At 36.8% G+C, this 19,124-nt stretch overlaps 1 protein-coding gene across 69 annotated transcripts in view; it reads right to left on the reverse strand.

Annotated features, from left to right (window-relative positions):
* Mlip (muscular LMNA-interacting protein) overlaps window positions 1-19,124 on the reverse strand; it is a 250,699-nt gene that overhangs the window by 72,024 nt on the left and 159,551 nt on the right. For 25 of the 69 annotated variants that reach the window (XM_017313568.2, XM_017313572.2, XM_017313574.2 and 22 more), the window contains 4 exons: window positions 16,565-16,630; window positions 16,400-16,483; window positions 16,217-16,276; window positions 7,245-7,289 (listed from right to left, as the gene is read on the reverse strand). In XM_017313568.2, coding sequence (XP_017169057.1) covers window positions 7,245-7,289; window positions 16,217-16,276; window positions 16,400-16,483; window positions 16,565-16,630 — 255 coding nt within the window. The remainder of the gene's footprint in view (window positions 1-7,244; window positions 7,290-16,216; window positions 16,277-16,399; window positions 16,484-16,564; window positions 16,631-19,124) is intronic. The other 44 variants (NM_001368988.1, NM_001368984.1, NM_001368986.1 and 41 more) reach the window with 3 other exon arrangements.

Here is a 19,124-nt window from a genome sequence, read left to right on the forward strand (position 1 = left end):
ATTGAAAAATATAAAAGAAATGGAAATGCATTATATCAAGAAACAGTCCTTTTGAGCAGAGTGGCACATGACCTTGGCACTTTAGCTCACAAAGCAGAGTATACACTGTTTTTCTTCTTGTGTTTATAATGTAAATATCACTATATGATGTCAATGATTCCCCAATGTTTGATAATATCTTCTGTTTGTTCAGTCCATATTTTATTTAAGCATAACACTATTGTTGATAATCATGTTTACTTACATGAAAATAAAAAACAAGGCTGATTTTTTTCTCAAAACATATTTACATTAAGAGCAAAGCATGACAAGACTCCCTGGCATTAAAACTGTTAATTTTTTGCTTTCAAATTTCTTTACTTATCTTGTTAGTATTATTTCTTTGTCAATGGTACCTATATTTCAGTTCTTTCACCTCATTTTAACTTCCTTCTTTTTATTAAATTGTATTTTGGTAAGAGTGTTAACATAAGATCTGCCCTCTGCATGAGCCTTACATGTGTGCACTGTGCTGCTGATAGAACACACTTTACACACCAAATGACCATTGAATCTTTCAACTTGCTCAGCTGAAACCTAGTGATCATGATGATGTCTCCCCTCCACACTCCCTGTACAAACGCCAATTTCCTTCTTAATGAAATAAATACTTTCTTTTCAGATTCTACTTCCATCATTTTTCCTGCAATTCTTTTTTATTTCGTCATTACTTGCAAATAATTGAAATGGCTTCAGAATTCCAAGATAATCGCATTTTTCTATCCCATCCGCACTGGCTTCTGTTGTTGCTCTTCAGGTAAGCCATAATTTGGTGATCAGGTATTTACAACTAGTTAGTATTTTGCACTTTTCTTAATAACATTATATGCTTTGCTGTGATCTTCCTGGAGGCTAGGGATGATAGGGGTGGGCAGAGCAGAGATAAGGGAAGAGCTTACGTTGAAGGAAAGCTCTGAGGAATCTTCGTTCATGCTGGGTATGAGTCATGAGAGTACTGTCTAAGACTATAGCTACAAATATCATGTTCTTCACAATTACTAAAGTCTATTTTAAAAATTCTCACCGCATACAAAACATACGATTTGGTAGGGAGATATAATTGCTTACTTGATCAAAGTTTTTATAATGTGTGCACAAATTGGACATCACACTGTATTCCATGGGTATAAAATTATTTGTCAATTAAAGATCAGTATAAATTTTCATAAAATAGTATAGCAGATTTTCAATAAGGTGGCATTTTTAACATCAAAGGAATTCTGTTAGCTATAGATTCTGGTTGGTTGGTTTGGGTTTGGGGTGTGTTGTTTGTTTGTTTTCTAGGGTCTCATTACAGCCTAAGGTGGACTCAACCTCATAACGTTCCTGCTCAGCCTGACAACAGTGCTGACAACAGAATAATGTGCAACCATGTCCTACTTAGCAATTCGGTTTCATAAGAACCAAGAGTGAAGACTGCAAAGTGAGGATGTGACTATCTCTGAAAGACAAATGACTACATAGGGCCCCAGCTATGCTGGTCAGCCTTGGAGAAACTAATTTTGCTTCCCAAGACATAATACCAAAGTCACAAAGTGATACCAGGCTCCTTAGTCACTGTCTGGAACTCCATTTTCTTGAAAGCCGTATTGGAGAAACAGTAAAGTTGCATAAGATTATATCCTCTTGTGGATGTAAGATATAGAACTGATTCTGTCTTCTTCATGCTAGTGGAACAAAGCCTGGTAGTAACCTCCACTCTTCCCTCAGCCTCTTTCACATATGCACGTGCACTGCAGCAGCACATATAAGCAGGAAAATGAGAAAATGAAGATAATTGGTAGACTGTCTTTTCTTGCCCCTATTGTGCACAGCTCTGCCTCTAACTCATCATTCTATGGGCTCATCCTCTGGAAGCAGATCTGGACCTCACGTGGGATTTAAGTTACCCTTTCCCCTAAGATCTATGCCTTCCCTGAGCAGCACCTGAGTCACTCCAGCATAGCAACGCCTGCAAGCATAGCAACAAGAAGAATGTGTGAGCTGCATAAATGAGAGATGACCTTTATTTGAATATCTGTGTATAGAGTGGGAAATATTCTTAATAAGGTTTGACACATTTTTCAATATATTGTGATATTTAGGAATCAATATTCTTTCACTGTAATGACATTTTCTGTCCCCTGAGCTCATTAAAATGAGATTTTACCTATAAACTATCATATATTTAATAAGGTTGTACCATTTATTTTTATGGAACTTAAAAGTAATTCATGAAATGTAAAAAAAAAAAATCATGAAATAAGTTATTATCAAATAGAATGTTACTCCAAAACCAAGGGTTTTTTTTCTTTTTGATAAATTCATTAGGTGCACAAATATTCTATTTCCTAAGATTGAATTTTATTAAGAGTGCATGCTGTGATTTTTAAATTACATGAATGAAATGGATTTATACAGGTGATAGTTCATAAAATATAATAAAGGCAAATGCAAAGCAGAGAAAAATTTTCTCCCAAAGACAAAAGACTGAATGAAAATTGACATAGTGTTTAATATAAAATGTATTGTTTCACATAGAGAACAGAAACTGCCTCCAAATGAATGCCAGGATACATCTCAATGGTAGAACAGTGGCCTACCATACACAAGGACCTGGGTTTGACTCCTAGCAACAGAAGAAGGCAGCAGAGGATGCTAGATAGTTTGTAATAGTGAAACTCACCACATAGGACTCACTGGTGGTTTAAATTAACTACTTAAAGTTTATCTGCCACTGGCTGTTGCTGTTGAATTTATCATCTGTTTAATAGTCAAATAAAATGCTATTGATAACTGTTCTATTCAGTCCTACAAAAGGCCTAACATGTTCAACATGTTGTTAGCCCTATTTCTATTGCACTTGAAAATATCTCAACTAAATGACTTGAAAATAGCCTTTGCTACAAGTATACCTTGGGAGAAGCAATAAGAAAGCCTTAATTATCCTAAGCAAATGAGCGTGTCATTGATCCACACTCATCCTAAAACACTGTCAGAGGGGGAGACAACTTGTAAAGACACACTTTTACACCCATTTTACCCCTTCCCTCCCTCCATTCCTTTACGAATCCCCTTCCATTCTTCCACCCTCTACTCCCTTCTCTTCCCTTTGTTCTTTACCATTTTGTCTCTCTCTCTCTCTCTCTCTCTCTCTCTCTCTCTCTCTCTCTCTCTCTCTCTTTCTTTCTTTCTTTCTGACAGTCTTCTGCCCAAGACTCACACAAAATAAATATTCCTAGAGCCCTTTTTGCTCACTTAATCTGTTAACCACAGGAAAGTTGAGAGTCCTCTGAGCATCCGGATATGCTTATACTCCAGAAGGTACCCATTCTGTTTGTCTCCTTGAATAGCATTCAATCCTCTGGCCTGTTCCCCCTATTTCTATAAGAAAGTGACCATCTCCTTTGTTCTGTTTGTGGCTTGTTGTGGCCTCCCTGGGCATTTGGATCTCAGAAGTGAGGGTCTTGTCATTGTGTTCGCCTCCCTCAAGCCAGTGATACTTCAATGACTTGTACAATACATATTTGCCAAATCAGTGAATAAAGTGGGAAGCTGAACATCAGAGGAGTTGGGAAATTCTAACTAGTTTTCCCACTACTAATGATCCCTGGATTATGTTTGAGACTAGAGATTTAGTGTGTTTGAAGCTTGCCCAACATACATTCAAGTGCAGCACGGTTCTCTCTGGCTTTCATCCTGCCATTCCTCTGTCCTCTGTGTGGTACTCTGGCTGGTGAACTGCATGGCCCCTGCTTTTGAACGGAATCTAGGGCTCTCTTCAAAGTTAATGAAACACGGAGTCTCACCATGTATATTACTGTGAACATGCCTAATGTTCCCAAGAGAGTAAAATACTAAAATTTTAGTCGACAGACTTCTCAAAGTTGTCCTGGCAGGACATGGGAGAAAACTAAAATGAGAAATTAATGAAGTAAAAACTATTCAATTTGTACTTTGATGAAACATCATGTGTTTTCTCCATTATATTAAAATTTCAAAAATGAATCTTTTCCTTGTTCATTTTTTTTAAGTCAGAATATATTGCGTTTAAGACAAATACTTGATATAAGAGGGCGGCCTAAAGCTAAACTGAACCTCTTGCCCTAAAAATTGTATTATTTTTTTCCTTAGAGTAAATGAATCAGCGGTCACTTAGTAATAACAGTAACAGCAGCTGTGTGTTGGTAAGTATGAGTTGTCTATAACTTGACACCAAAAAAAAAAAAAGATTTTACCTGCCATTATAGAAGGTACTCTTCCAAAAGACATATCTTCCAAAGATGTGGACATATTCAAGGTGCCACACATTTAAATGTTATATTGTAATCGAAAGTAAAAACCAAGGCTTCTTTCTCAGGAAACAAACTTTAAGGTCAAGAATCTTAGTAGAATTAAAATTTTATTTGTTCTAATCAAATCCTGAATTTGTTTAATGAGTCACAGTTAACTTAAAATGACTCAACTGCTCTTACAGGCTATGGAGATGAAAAATCATCTTTAACTAGCTCTAACAATAAAGAACCTTTTAAGTGCCTGGGTAGATGACTAGTGGGTTGGATGACCACTGTGAAGCCTGAGGACCCCAGGCCTTACCTGTACACTACCAGGCATGCTAAGCTACCTGTAACCTCAGCACTCAGGAGCCAGTGATCCTGCATCCAGCTGACTAGCTAGATTGGCTAAAGTGTCACACTCCCAGTTCAAGTGGGAGTCCCTGCTCTGGTAAATAAAATGGAAAATGGTTGTAGAAACTCCTAATATCAACCTCTTGTCTCCACACCCACACAACTGTAGTCATTACAGACAAGTCCACATGCAAAAATAAATACAAAATTTAAAAGAATTACTTAAAAATTCTGTGGAGATTGAAGTATCCCGTCCAGAAATATTCCAGCTGCTATTACATTAAGATACCTTCCCAGGGTGTGGTTAGCTAGAATCTAAACACATGAAAGGTGCTAAACATGAGAGGTGGTCTACTCTTTATGAAACTGAAGCAACTGATGAGAAAGTTTAGTGAGAAAAATATTTTAGGTACTTTTCTTGGGACCAGTCCTTATGACCACAATATCTATATATATAAATATCTATAAGTCACACACACAGAAACAAACCCATATAATTTTAAATAATGTGTTTTCCTTGTGCCCCCCAAAAAACTAAAGGAACCCGAATTATGAGGCTTCTAGTCTTCTAACAATAGGTAGGTGTAAGAGAAGGGAGGAGATATGGATAAAGGCAAAAACAAAGGGGAAATGAAGAGAAGAGGCACTATAATTTATAAATAACTCCATTGTGTTACAATTGCTCTAAGGGAAGTTCACATAAGGACAATATAAATCTTAAATTAATCAAATGAGAAGACTATCGGCCTTCCCTATCTTGTGGATGAAAATGAAGGCACAGTCAGATAAAGTAAGTGATCAGCCCCAGAAGCAACAGTTTCCATCAGGGTCTAGCCTACCAATGTCTACAGTCTTTCAGAGCATTCCTCCAAAGGGCTTCCAATACTAATGGAAACTGACAGCAAATGCTTCTAGGAAATGCTCTGAACCATGTTCCTGCCACATCCTGTAAGCATCATTTCCCGAATGTGATAAAATTTAATAATTTCACTGAGCTTATTGTGTGCCTTAGGGAGATCCAAATGAAGGCAGAAAGGTGTGAAGTGCATCGATGGTATGGCACACAATCCACATCTAATAACTATTTATCCTTGATAATGATGAGAACTACAGATTAGAGGGAGCAGCATGTGCTGTAAAAGGAGTGGTTTAATGGTTCATTTTAGATTAGATGCTCAGCACTTGCTAGGAAACGTTCTCATTTGTAGCAGAATATGTTTGTGAGGAAGCAGATGAGGACCACAGTCAAGACATAGATGACAGGAATGCATAAGGGTCGGAGTGCATAGCGTACTAAGCCAGCCCAGCATATTCAAACTAAGTGAGGGAGCTCATATCTACACATCTGTTGGTGTAAGTATTCTTTTTTTTTTTTAGATATTTTCTTTATTTACATTTCAAATGCTATCCCTAAAGTTCCCTATACCCTCCCACCACCCTGCTCCCCTACCCACTCACTCCTGCTTCTTGGTCCTGGTGTTCCCCTGTAGTGGGGCATATAAAGTTTGCAAGACCAAGGGGCCTCTCTTCCCAATGATGGCCGACTAGGCCATCTTCTGCTACATATGCAGCTAGAGACACGAGCTTTGAGGGTACTGGTTAGTTCATATTGTTGTTCCACCTATAGGGTTGCAGACCCCTTCAGCTCCTTGGGTACTTTCTCTAGCTCCTCCACAGGGGTCCCTGTGTTCCATCCTATAGATGACTGTGAGCATCCACTTCTGTATTTGCCAGGCACTGGCATAGCCTCATACGAGACAGCTATATCAAGGAGTTACAGAGACAAAGTTTGGAGCTAAGACGAAAGGATGGACTATCCAGAGACTACCCGATGCGGGGATCCATCCCATAATCAGCCACCAAACCCAGACACTATTGAATATGCCAGCAAGATTTTGCTGAAGTACTTTTTTTTAAAGATTTATTTATTTATATGTGTGTGTCTGAGTGTCCGTATGCAGACCACATGAGTACTTGTTGCCTTCCAGAGACAAAAAAAAAAAAAAAAAAAAAAAAAAACAGATTCCCTGGAATTAGAGTTATAGCCATGTGAGTGCTGGAAACCTAACCTGAGTGTTTGACAACAGTAGAAAATGCCCTCATCCCCTAAGCCATCACTCCAGATTCCTGTTTTTTTTTCATAAACAGACACTGAATTACTTGCTAACCTAAACACAGAAAAGCAACAAACTAAACAATCAATTAAACGGTGGAATTAAAATTAAATTGTGGAATAACCTCAATGTGTCAAGCATATGAGTTGGCTATTTCTTAAACACAGAAGCAGTGCTTATAAAAATAAATGCAATCTAAGCTTTGATGATTATAGATACAAAAGGTAGGTGATACCATTCTGTTTTGTTTAGTTAAGTGAATTAGACAATAATTCATTTAAGAAGGAATTCAAAGTTACTTGATGCTATACACCTGACGTATCTGATTTCCTGTGTCTGGGCCAAGCATAGCATCTTATCCCTTTGCACTTATGAAAGAGAGAATTATAACTATACAGTATAGTCGATGCAAAGCTGAGTTCCATTTAAAATGTGTACATGCTTCCACTGAAAAAGTAGCAAGCATAGTTAGAAAGATACTTACGTATTTGGTTTCTCGACCAGCTGCTCTTGGATGAGTTGTAGGAGTCTGCATGAAAATAAAAATAATTACACATCTCAATGATTAGTGAATAATGAAAGGTTCAGATTTTAAGGAAGAAATGCATCTTTTTCTCTGTTGAGGTTTTCCAACCATGAGTCCCACTGAATCAGACGAAATTTCATTTATCTCTAAAATTGCTTTATTGAATTGTCCCCGTTTGTTAGTCTCTTCACAGCTGTTATTTGTTCATAATCTGGCAATTTCCTCTTATTTATTGATAATGTTACCCATGAGTCCCACAGTATCTAACCACAGTTCGTCTATCATTTTTGGCTGACTCAGAATTCACTAGAAATTTCTGTCCTGTCAGTTCTCTGAATTCCTTATGTCCAAAGACATTCATCCCATCTCAGCAATTTACTTTGAAGATCAAACTCAACTTTACCTCCAGGAATAACATTGAAACTCTGAAATTTCAACTTTAAATATCCCTCCTTCAAAATTCTTTCTTTACTCATACCTTCATGTCTCTAATACGTCTACTATCAGCTATATTACAGTGAGATTTCTAAATTGTTTGCCCTCACTAACTTTATTCTGGTCCTATTATCTCTTAGTTTACTATTAATAAAATATTAATTAATGTTCAATTAATAATTAATATGAATTGATATCAAACCTCGTGTTTAATATTTCATTTATCCTGTTTTCCTCTCTTTATGTGACACATCTGCTTGTAAAACACGAACAGAAATCCTACATGTGCTCTCTGATCCATTTATCTCTATTCTATCTCAGATGTAAATCTGAGAGGTAAAATATTTCTGTGGAACTCTCAACCACAGCTTGATTTCATCTTAAATAAATGGCCATCAACTTCACCTGTGCACAATCCAGATGGTTTGATAATCCCCTAATATTTTCCCCCTTAGGTCTACTTTCTGAGATTACAGAAACAGATTTGAGCTTCAAGTGTGACCCAAAAGATATCACTTGCTCTTCATGATGATTAGTCTTCATTGTTAACTTGTAAGATTCTGGAATCAGATAACTGTGTTAAGTGGTGGCATGTTTTGGACATTCAAGTCATAGTAATGAGGTTGCCAGGGTTCAACCCTGATAGATAGTGTCAGAGGAGGACAAATCATGACAGAGTTCAGAGACCTAAAAATAAAGCACCTTATAAGGTCTTTGACTTATATTCTGGGAGGAAATATGTAGGTTTTATCAAGTTATAGAGGAATACTTGAACAGACTCTCTGTGTGGTATACTAAGAACAGAGCAGAGTGGGGTACCCACGTAACAATGATGCTTCTGTGCTGGTCAGTAAAAATATGGCGACAGTTTAGAAGCACAGAAGCTATGTAATAATCACATTCTACAGATATTTTAAATTTTTAGTGAAAAAAGAGGATGTGTTGAATGTGACAAAAAGAGAAAAAAAATCATGCAAAGTTTATGGACTTAAGCAAATGAAAGACTACTAAAAACAAATGTAAAAAGGTGGTGGGTGTGATCACTTGAGAGAAAAAAGTCTTAACTGCATCTTCACCAGTGCTGAGCTTGAAAGCTTTTTTTGTAGCTCTGAGTGGAACAAAGACTAAATAGTTAAGAATCTAAAACTTGAAAAAGTACCAGAACAGAGGCACGCATATGAAGCTGCCAGCATGTATATGATTTTCATGAGGATGGATAACCATACTAAAGGAATGAGAAACCTAGGGACTGGTCCCTAAACACCCTTACATCGGTCAGTTTGGGAAAGGCAGATGGGCAAACATAACGGAGCAAGAAATAATAATGCAGAGAGGAAATTGGAAGAATGCGGTGCTCAATTATAATCTTAAGCATACTCTATGGAAAGGAGTTTGTTGTGAAATAAGAATGCCATTCAAACTTTTTTTTTAATTTTCTCAGACTCAATTTATAACTATCCTTACATCTGGATGTGAGTCTTCTTTTTTTTATTTAAATATTTTTTTATTTTGTATTTTCCTCAATTACATTTCCAATGCTATCCCAAAAGTCCCCCATGCCCTCCCCCCCCCCCACTCCCCTACCCACCCATTCCCACTTTTTGGCCCTGGCATTCCCCTGTACTGGGGCATATAAAGTTTGCATGTCCAATGGGCCTCTCTTTCCAGTGATGGCCGACTAGGTCATCTTTTGATACATATGCAGCTAGAGTCAAGAGCTCCGGGGTACTGGTTAGTTCATAATGTTGTTGCACCTACAGGGTTGCAGATCTCTTTAGCTCCTTGGATACTTTCTCTAGCTCCTCCATTGGCGGCCCGATGTGAATCTTCTATTATTTGTCCTTCTGTAGTGAGAGCCTTTCTCTCTTTTTTCATCAAAGCATAATGTCTCAGGCTGGCTTAGACAAAATGCAATAGACTTGGTAGCTCCTAAACTAAAAACTAAGGTATTTAATTTTCTCAGTTCTAGAGGGTAGACAGGCTTAAACAGGCTTATTGTGTGGTGAGGTCTGGTTTTCTCATCACAGTTCAGAATTTCTTGTTTAATCACACAGTGAAAGAGATAAAGAGTTGCTCTCCAGTCTTTTTCATAATCCCATTAATTAAGAGTCTATCCCCATGACCTAGTCACACTTTAAAAGGCCTCATTATAATACCATCACATCAATGATTGATCACTTACTCCTGGAGGAAGGAGTCAGTCCATGACACATTCTGTTGTGAACCAAGATTCCATTCTGGATGGAATTTTTCTGTAGCCTTTCTACTCTTTTGCATAAGCAGTAGTTCACAGTCATTCAACATGAGACCCACCCATCAGCACAACACCATGATTTAGTCATTCCAAGTCTCAAACAAAAATGTCTTCCTTGATCCCATTACTAATCAGTTCATTTAAGTTGTTCAAATTAGTTACAGGTGTTATTTGATCTATAGCTTTTGCCTGTTAGCATTTAGATATTTTGTCTTTACTTTCTCACAATATTGTGCAACATCAGGGATAAGGCAAGTAAAGGAGCAAACTCTGGGAGTAAACTGAGTCACCATGCCCCTTTGTGCTGGCTGCAGAAAGGGGAGCAGCTTATTACATAGTTACATGGCCTAATAGCTTCTGCTAGTTCTCTGCTGAACTCTTTCTTAGTGACGACACCGAGAATGATACCTAGAAGAGAGCTGTATGCAGAGGGTCAGGGGATCAGGATGAAGTTCAGCATCTTACATGGACTTTGACTTATATTCCAGGGAAAATATGTAGGCATTGGACAAAAGTCATATAGGAATACTTTAACAGGATCTCTGTGTGGTATATTGTGAACAGAGCAAAATGGGGCACCCACATCACAATGATGCTACTTGCTTATCAGCAAAATATGACGGGTGTTTAGCAGCATAGAAGCTACTAAATGGAAACAGTTGCATTGGGGAAGATGGTACCAGAGAACATCTGCATTATGTGATAGACTTTCCTCTTTCTCTGAAAATAGTGGGAAAACCTTGACAAAACTTGTAATTCTAGTGATTGGATTTATTATTGCTGTTCTAGATACATATATACCCAAATTACCTATATAACTTAGGAAGTATAGGAAGAAGTGTCAAGACTCTAGATGAAAGGTCATAGACAATAACAGCAGAGATACACAGTATGAAAATGCACTCCTAGATACTTATAGGAAAAATTAATAATGTCATATTCAGAGTCAATATTCAAAATGCTTACAAAGCCAAATTAAAAATGGTCACCCTCTTGCAGTTACAAATGTCATATGACAAAATAATTTATAAGTATGAAAAAGAGATTATAAATAAAGTCAAAAAGAAGGCATATCCTATTTTTAGCAAAATTGCAATTTTAATTACATTATTGATTTGTGTGTGTGTGTGTGTGTGTGTGTGTGTGTGTGTGTATTCATAGCATGCACATAAAGGTCAATGGACAATGTGCAGGAGTCAGTTCTCGTCTTTTACCATATGTGTCCTACAGGTACAACTGAGGTTATCAAACTTAGAAGACAGAATCTTTATTCACTGAACCATATTATCAGCCCAGGAACTATGGTTAATTGGAAGAGCAAAATGAAGATTATTTTTTCATAGATGAAGTTCACAACATACACAAATAGATTAAGTTGAAACAATTATCAGCACAATTTCAAAAAACCATAAAAAAGTACTGAAAGATCTAAAGGAGAAATTAAAAGATATATACATAAAATTCAGATACAACTCCAAAATACACTAACAAATAGTATGTATTTATATGTTTGTTTTGATTTTTTAAAAGTATACAATAAAAAGTACTGTCTCATATAACATTGAAAAAGATAGTAATTAGTTTAACATAAACCCAACTGTAGTGGGAAATTAATAAATAAACAAACCATTGTATCTGGAATAAACATCTGAGTGTTAGAGTTATTTTTAGGTGTACCTAAGTTCTGAAGAAATCTTTTGTAACTGATCAGTGATTGTTTTCTGAGATTCATGGAGCTGTGTTTCTGAAAGAGCTTTATGGCCTTGCATGACTTCAGTTACAAGACATTCCCGGCAAACCTGGAATCCTTGTATTATTGGGCACTGAAAATGGCGCACAGTAAGGACTAAGAATTGTGTGGGTCATGTGTTCCTTCAGGCAGCACATAGACCAGATCAGAGGCTCTGGTATGAGGAACAACTTACTCTAAAATTAGTTTTTGTATAACAATCAATAAATACACTTCTGCAAAGTTGCTTGTCCTCTTAGGTTGTCCCACCCTGCTGCTGAAAACCTTATTACATCCTTGGGTGTCCCTCCTATGTAGTCCAGAGTGAAACAGTTGATCAACATTTGGTGCCTAATGTGGGATTCAAACCCACAACCATGAGATTCATGTTCTACAGACTGAGCTAACTGGGCAGCTTTGCAGAAGTTATTGACAGTTATACCAAAGTTAATTTTAGAGTAAGTCGTTCCTCATACCAGAGCCTCTGATCTGATGTATGTGCTGCTTAAGGGAACATGTTACCCACACACTTCTCAGTCCTTACTGAGGAGTTTGCAGTATGAGATCAGTCTTATAGATGATGATGAAATAGTCAAGACCATGAGTGTGTGACACTAGACTCAACTGTGATGACACTAACACAGATGCTTTCTGAAAGAGTATCAAGAACTTGCCAGATTAGTGGACTTTGTAATGCTGTTTTTATGGGGGTCATTGAAGTACTGCTTACTGCTGATACAGCTGGATTGATGCTTCATAAAGAAATTCAAACTGCTGATTTTATTAAAACCTGTCATAAGCATTCTGTAGAACTCTTTGCTCAACAGAATAAAATAGATGGTGAGATAGTTAATGAAATAGCTGCTCTGAGATAAGCTGTAATACTGATTAGAAGTCAGTTAGATATATTTGAAAAAACAGATGAAATTTAGATGTGGTAGGAATGTTTCTTCTTACAGTGTTAAGCCTTTGAAGTTTAATGGAAGCAAGTATGGTTGGGAAAAGGTTAAAATGCATTTGATAAATCAGTTTAATTCTTCCCAAATGATTCATGATTTACATCAAGAAATGAAGGATACTTTCTCAAAAAGATTGCGTGTATGACTGTAATGGATGCTGTGGAAATCTTGTAGATACCTTAGCTTCATTTATTCCTATGCATCACTTTTACAGATTACTTATTCTAGCAATGGTTATACTTGATTTTGCTGTAATAACTTTACTAGCCTTGAAATGTATTCTGGCTTATTTATATAAGATTGTGCAACAGCACACTAGAGAAAAATCTGTATTTACATTAGGAATGTATAGCCTTCAGCATAAATATATAATCCTCAACATAAATAAATGTACCTTAAACAAAAGGGGAATATATAGTGAGAAACATCAGTAAAGCCTTGTATCTAGCATGAACACTGAGTATTGGGATTATTTTCAGGTGTAACTAAGCCCTAAGGAAATCTTTTGTATCTCATCAGTGATTGCTTTCTAAGATTTGTAGAGCTGTGTGCTGTGTTTCTGAAAGAGCTTTATGGGGTTTGGTTGGTTGGTTGGTTGGTTGGTTGGTTGGTTTTTTTAGTTTTGGTGGTTTTTTTTTTTCTTTCTTTCTTTCTTTTTGGTTTTTTGAGACGGGGATTCTCTGAATAGCCCTGGCTGTCCTGGAACTCACTTTGTAGACCAGGCTGGCCTCAAACTCAGAAATCCGCCTGCCTCTGCCTCCCGAGTGCTGGGATTAAAGGTGTGTGCCACCACACCCGGCTGCTTTATGAGTTTTGCATGCCTCCAGTCACAAGACTTCCTGGCGAACTTGAAATTCTTCTATTACTGAGCACTGCAAATAGTACACAATAAAGTCTGAGAAGCATGTGAAACATGTGTACCTTCAGTGAGCACATAGGTCAGATCAGAGACTAGTGTGAGAAATGAATTACTGTAAAATTAGCTTTGGTATAACAATCAATAAATATGCTTCTGCAAAGCTGCTCAGGGTTCAGTCCTCTGAAGCTGCTTCACCCTTGAGTATCTCTTTCTTTGATCATCCAGTGTGAAATGATTTGCCAACACCCAGCAATCACTCTCCATAATGTGTGTACAACTATAAAAATAATAAAATATAATACAAAATTTTCTAATTTTTTGTCTTAAATTAGTAAAAGTCAATTACCAAAAGAAAACGAGAAGTTAATCAAAATATCAAAAAGAACAAAAAGATTTAAGTTGAAAATATTAATAATAACAGAAGTCATTATGAAATAATAAATATTACAATAAATGTAACTGGCTTAAATTTCCAAATAAACACAATCTTACATTGAATAAAAACTAATACATAAAAATGTGTGACTTGAAAGAAAACTGGGCAAAGGGATTTAAAAAAGACAAAAGAGCCAGGCGTGGTGACGCATGCCTTTAATCCCAGCACTCAGGAGACAGAGGCAGGCGGATTTCTGAGTTCTTCGAGGTCTAAAAGGTGAATTCCAGGACAGCCAGGGCTATACAGAGAAACCCTGTCTCGAAAAAAAAAAAACAAAAACAAAAACAAAAAAGACAAAGATGAAAGTATAGAGTAAGACACATGTAGAAAAACACATTTTAAAAATTGTAACTATAAGTTTACTTTATCACACAAAAAAATCTGTGTTCAAAAAAGATTATGTTATAGCAAATTTATAAAATATTAGATTTGAACATGATCTTCCTATAAGCATCAATAACCTAGTTTCAAATGCACAAGTCAAATTTCATAATGCCTGTTGCATACTTTTTTCCTCCCTCTTGGTAGCAATAAACAAGTCTATTCTCTTCAACACTATCACAGCTTTCATGATAGTGTTCTGCTCTAATTATCCCCTTAACATAACCTTTTTACAATATTTTTGACTGGATCAACCTCTACCTACCTATCATGTTTTGCTCCTCGGCACTCTTTACAGACTCACAATATGTGATATCTACATCTCTCCTACTATCTACACATTGAATGACTCCATTCATACAATTCTCATATAAACACTACCTAAATTGCCACACCCTCTATCTTCCTTTTTTCTGCACCTATTTCACTATGCCCTGAGCAGAGATGTTGGACTCATTCATGGCTTCTCTCCTTTATTGCTCATATGTGAATAATTATTAAGCCCCAAACCCATTTGCTTCTCCATGGCTCCTTTGAATCTACCTTTCCAATTTATTGTCAGTCACTGTACTACTGACTTCCTCAGTAGCCTCTTCCCAGCAACTAGAATGATCATTTTTATATCCTTATATTTTCCTTCAGTTCCAAATTTTATATCATAACAAATAGATTCTCGAACTAGTTTTATGCTGTTTGTCCCTGGCTCATGAAATTTCAAATACCCTGACTTTTTCAACATCCTCGCATAAATAAGTCATGTAACCTCAGGAAATTCATATATTACTATGCCTTGGCCTAAGAATATTATCACTGGTCTTTCTGACTCCATTCCACATGTGGATCTCAGAGTAAATTATATTTCTACTGCCACAACTGTAATAAACTTCCTAGGATTTTCACCTGGGTTGCTTTATCTTCCTACTGCCTCAAAGCCCAAGCCCATAGTATGAACATAATAGATACTTGAAGCAAAGGAAACTGCCAATACCACCAAAAAAAATTACAAAAATTCATGATATTTATCTGTAACTGCACAACTGAAAATGAGGACTACTCTTTTAAGTCATGAGCATTAAATTTTGTCTGTACATTAAATTTTTTTCAGATACATTATTATGTATCTCATTGTAAACAATTTATGGCAAAAGTGTTTGTATTCAATCAAAGAGAGAAAAAATAAGTCTGTAAATGATAAAAAAAGGAATATTGTTATACATAAAGGAAAAACAAAGTGTATTTCAAATTTGAGATGAATAGAGCAGCATTAGCCTTGGAATGTATACATTTAGGGAACTGTATCCCTTGTCCTAACAAATGCAAACAGCTACATTATGCAGAAAAAACAAATATACAGAATAACTCCTCTGACAGTCTAACATTTCCAAAGTTCTGCTAGTTTAAGTCATAGAACAGTGAAGTTGTTTCAATTCAATTGGTAAGAAACAAGAACTGTTGAATTAACACCCACATGAGAGCTACCAGAGTGTTACTTTAGTCGACTTCATAGCTACACTTCTAAGTATATGTAAATTATATTGATACTGAAGCTATAGTCCAAAACTAATATAAGGTAGAAATTTGGCATGTGAACCCACAAAATGCCAACATTCAATGTTGAAAACCTGAAATATTGGTTTTTCAAACTGTTTGATATTGACTCATGGCTAAAAGAAATTTTACATTGCAGCTCTGTGAAGACTGACCTATGTGTATGCGTGTAAACAGAAGCAAGAGTGAACACTATACTTCACTGTGTATACCCTAATTGCTAGCTACTGAGTTGATTTCTGAGGTTACCGCTGAGTCTTGAATGACAGTTTGAAATTATCTATGCAAAAATTGAATGGTACAGTACACTGTAATAAATATATACATACTTTGATTGTTTCAGAACCCAACATTGTCTGTGGGGGCCGTGAAGGAGAATCAGAAGAATGCTGGAAAAGAAAAGAACAAAGGAAAAGGGAAGAACAAGCCTATGAGGCATCGTGGCAAGACAGAGGGAAATGAAGAAAAGCAAAGCAAAGGTTTGAATAGCACATTCTACTCTACAGCATTACCATAGACAAGGAGTCCTGCAAGACCTTATCAATGGTAGCACAGAGCTCTTCAGTTTGCTGCCTGAGCTGTGCAGGGAAACAAAACTGGAAGAATCGAAACCAGGAGTGGGGTTAGCAATGAATTTGGGGATTGCATATCAAAGCAGGGTAAGCTGAAGTCATTACCTCCACTGGTAGGTCTAACACGCTGGCCTTGGAGTTGCTTTCAGTCCTGGCTGGTTCATCTAGTGCCTAGTGATAAATGAAACAGTTCTCATATGAGGTTTCATGTTGATTACAATGTTGTAGTGATATCCTTACAAAGAAGCCCTAGAAATAAACCTCAGTATTTCTAAGGAAAAAAAAACTGATGGAATCATTTAGTAAGATATTCTCAGACATGAAGACACATTTCACATATGTCCACTTTCTCCTCAAATAAGTGCCTCTAATCTATGGTGTAGTAATGTTAAAGACAGACAGCTGTTTTTAACTTTTTACCCCTACTCTACATTTTCTATTTTGCTTTTACTCCTTTTTTATTTTAACTCATTAATTATGGCTCATTTCTTATGCATCTATGAAACAGGTAAAGCTTAAGTCCATGCTAGTTAATAACAACATCTGCAAAATTTTGGAGTTGTTGCTGTGAATTTATATTTTCCTCTGAATATGGGTAGCATTATTCTGTTTCTTTGAATGACTAGAAATTATGAACTATAAGCAAAAAACTCATGATTCTGTTATAATCCCATAAATACTATCTTCATTTAGTTTAAATTTTTACCATTGTATTCCTTGATTTAATGCATGCTATGACGCATGTGTGCGTGGAAGTCAGAGGACTAATTCTCTCCTACCCTGGGTGTTTCAATGAGAGTTGGCTTTCACTTAGGTTGATGGTATTTATAGCAGGCACTTTTGATTCCTGGGCCATCTCATCAGCCCTTCCTTTAGTCTTTGGCTTTATACTCTGCCTCCCTTATAGTGAATACCAGCCAAAGTCTCTACTCAGCTATTCTATACTCTGCTTGTCATAAGTGGTACCCAGAGTTAATGAAGCAGCACTTGGGGTTCTCCTTTGTGGAGACTTTTAGAATTCCCCCATCCCCTCGAATTCCAGTTTTTATGTGACCTCACATCTTTTTCTCTGAATTTCAACAAGGTTTTAGATTTTTGCTAAGTTTTAGCTATTCTGTCTTGAAAGAAAATAAATAAAACCAACAAGCAAAATAAAACAAGAAAAAAAAAAGTATAATTTTCTTCTTCTGAATATTGCTCCACAGTAATTCCTTCCTACCTATTCTAGTAACTTCAAACCATCCTCTTTGTTTTTGTAATGGTAGAGCCTCATGCATTTTCTATGTAACAAAAAGATGACTTTGAACTCCTGGTCTTCCTGCTTCTATCTCCCAAGTGCTAGGATTATAGACATGGGGCCCCATTATGTCTAGTTTATCTGCTGCTAGAGATTAAGTCCAAGACTTTGTGCAGTCAGTCTGGCCCTGTATCAGCTGGGAGTTGTCTACAGCAAGAAGCATCTTCCTGAATTTACTTGTGATCGGCAAAACAACTGCCCCAATGTCGACTGCCCCTCCATTTTCAGAAGCAAAGGGAAACAAGTTAATTTAATGTTTTAAGCTCACAAGTTTTTTAACACTAAGATTTTGTGAATTCAAATTTTAAAACCACTTAAAAATAGGATTCTGGCTAAAGATTACCTTTTTCCTGCCCTAAGCAAATATCATTGTCATTTACCTTTGCAAATATTTTTTCTCATCCATCTTGTCCTAGAGAATTCAGTGATTAAAAACTTCTTGGTTTTGTAACAGTGGTGCAAACTCTGTTCTGGATTTCTCAGCCCAGTCTTTTTTTTTTAACCTTGCCTGATTGACAATCTTTTTGGTAAGTGAGTTCAACGCCTTCAGAATAGCATCAGAATCCAAATAAACAGTAGGTGACAACTTGGAGATTACTCTTCCCCACATTTTTGTTGTCAGATTTTTCTTAGGTTGAAGCTTATAGAATTGTCAGTGTTTAATTTAAAATTACCTAAGGAAATGGTTACTTCATGATGTTTTATCTATTTCTATATATTTTATTACCACATTGAGGATTTCATGCTATGATTTTTTTATCATGTTCACTCTTCCTCCCCCACCTTATTCCAGATATATCCCCTCCTCTACTCAGCCTCCTTTGTGTCATTTTTTTTCTCCTATCAAGGGCAATTTATACTGTCCAAATATACTTGGATGTGTGGCCTTCAACTAAAGCACGAGCATGGTCAACATATTAGGGGCTATACTGTTACATAAATTGACCTTCTTTCTCCCACAATTGAAAATTACCAATAATTCATCACCTAAGAGTAGGACCCTTCCCTCTCTATGCTAGCATTTGGTCTGCTTGAGCTTCTGAAGGTTTTGTGTGTGCTGTTACTACTGCTGTTCATATGAACAACTACCCTGTTGTCACCAGAAGGACATGCTTCCTCAGCTTCATCTACTAACTCTGGCTTTTACATGTTTCCTACCCTATCTCTCAGTGATGTCTGAGTCTTGAAACAAGGAAGGAAGGAAGGAAGGAAGGAAGGAAGGAAGGAAGGAAGGAAGGAAGGAAGGAAGGAAGGAAGGAAAGGAAGGAAAGGAAGGAAAGGAAGGAAGGAGGAAGAGAGGGAAGGAGGGAGGGAGGGAGGGAGGGAAGGAAGGAAGGAAGGAAGGAAGGAGAGGAGACAGAGGAAAGA

Source organism: Mus musculus, chromosome 9 (assembly GCF_000001635.26).
Source record: "Mus musculus strain C57BL/6J chromosome 9, GRCm38.p6 C57BL/6J".
Lineage (NCBI taxonomy): Eukaryota > Metazoa > Chordata > Mammalia > Rodentia > Muridae > Mus > Mus musculus.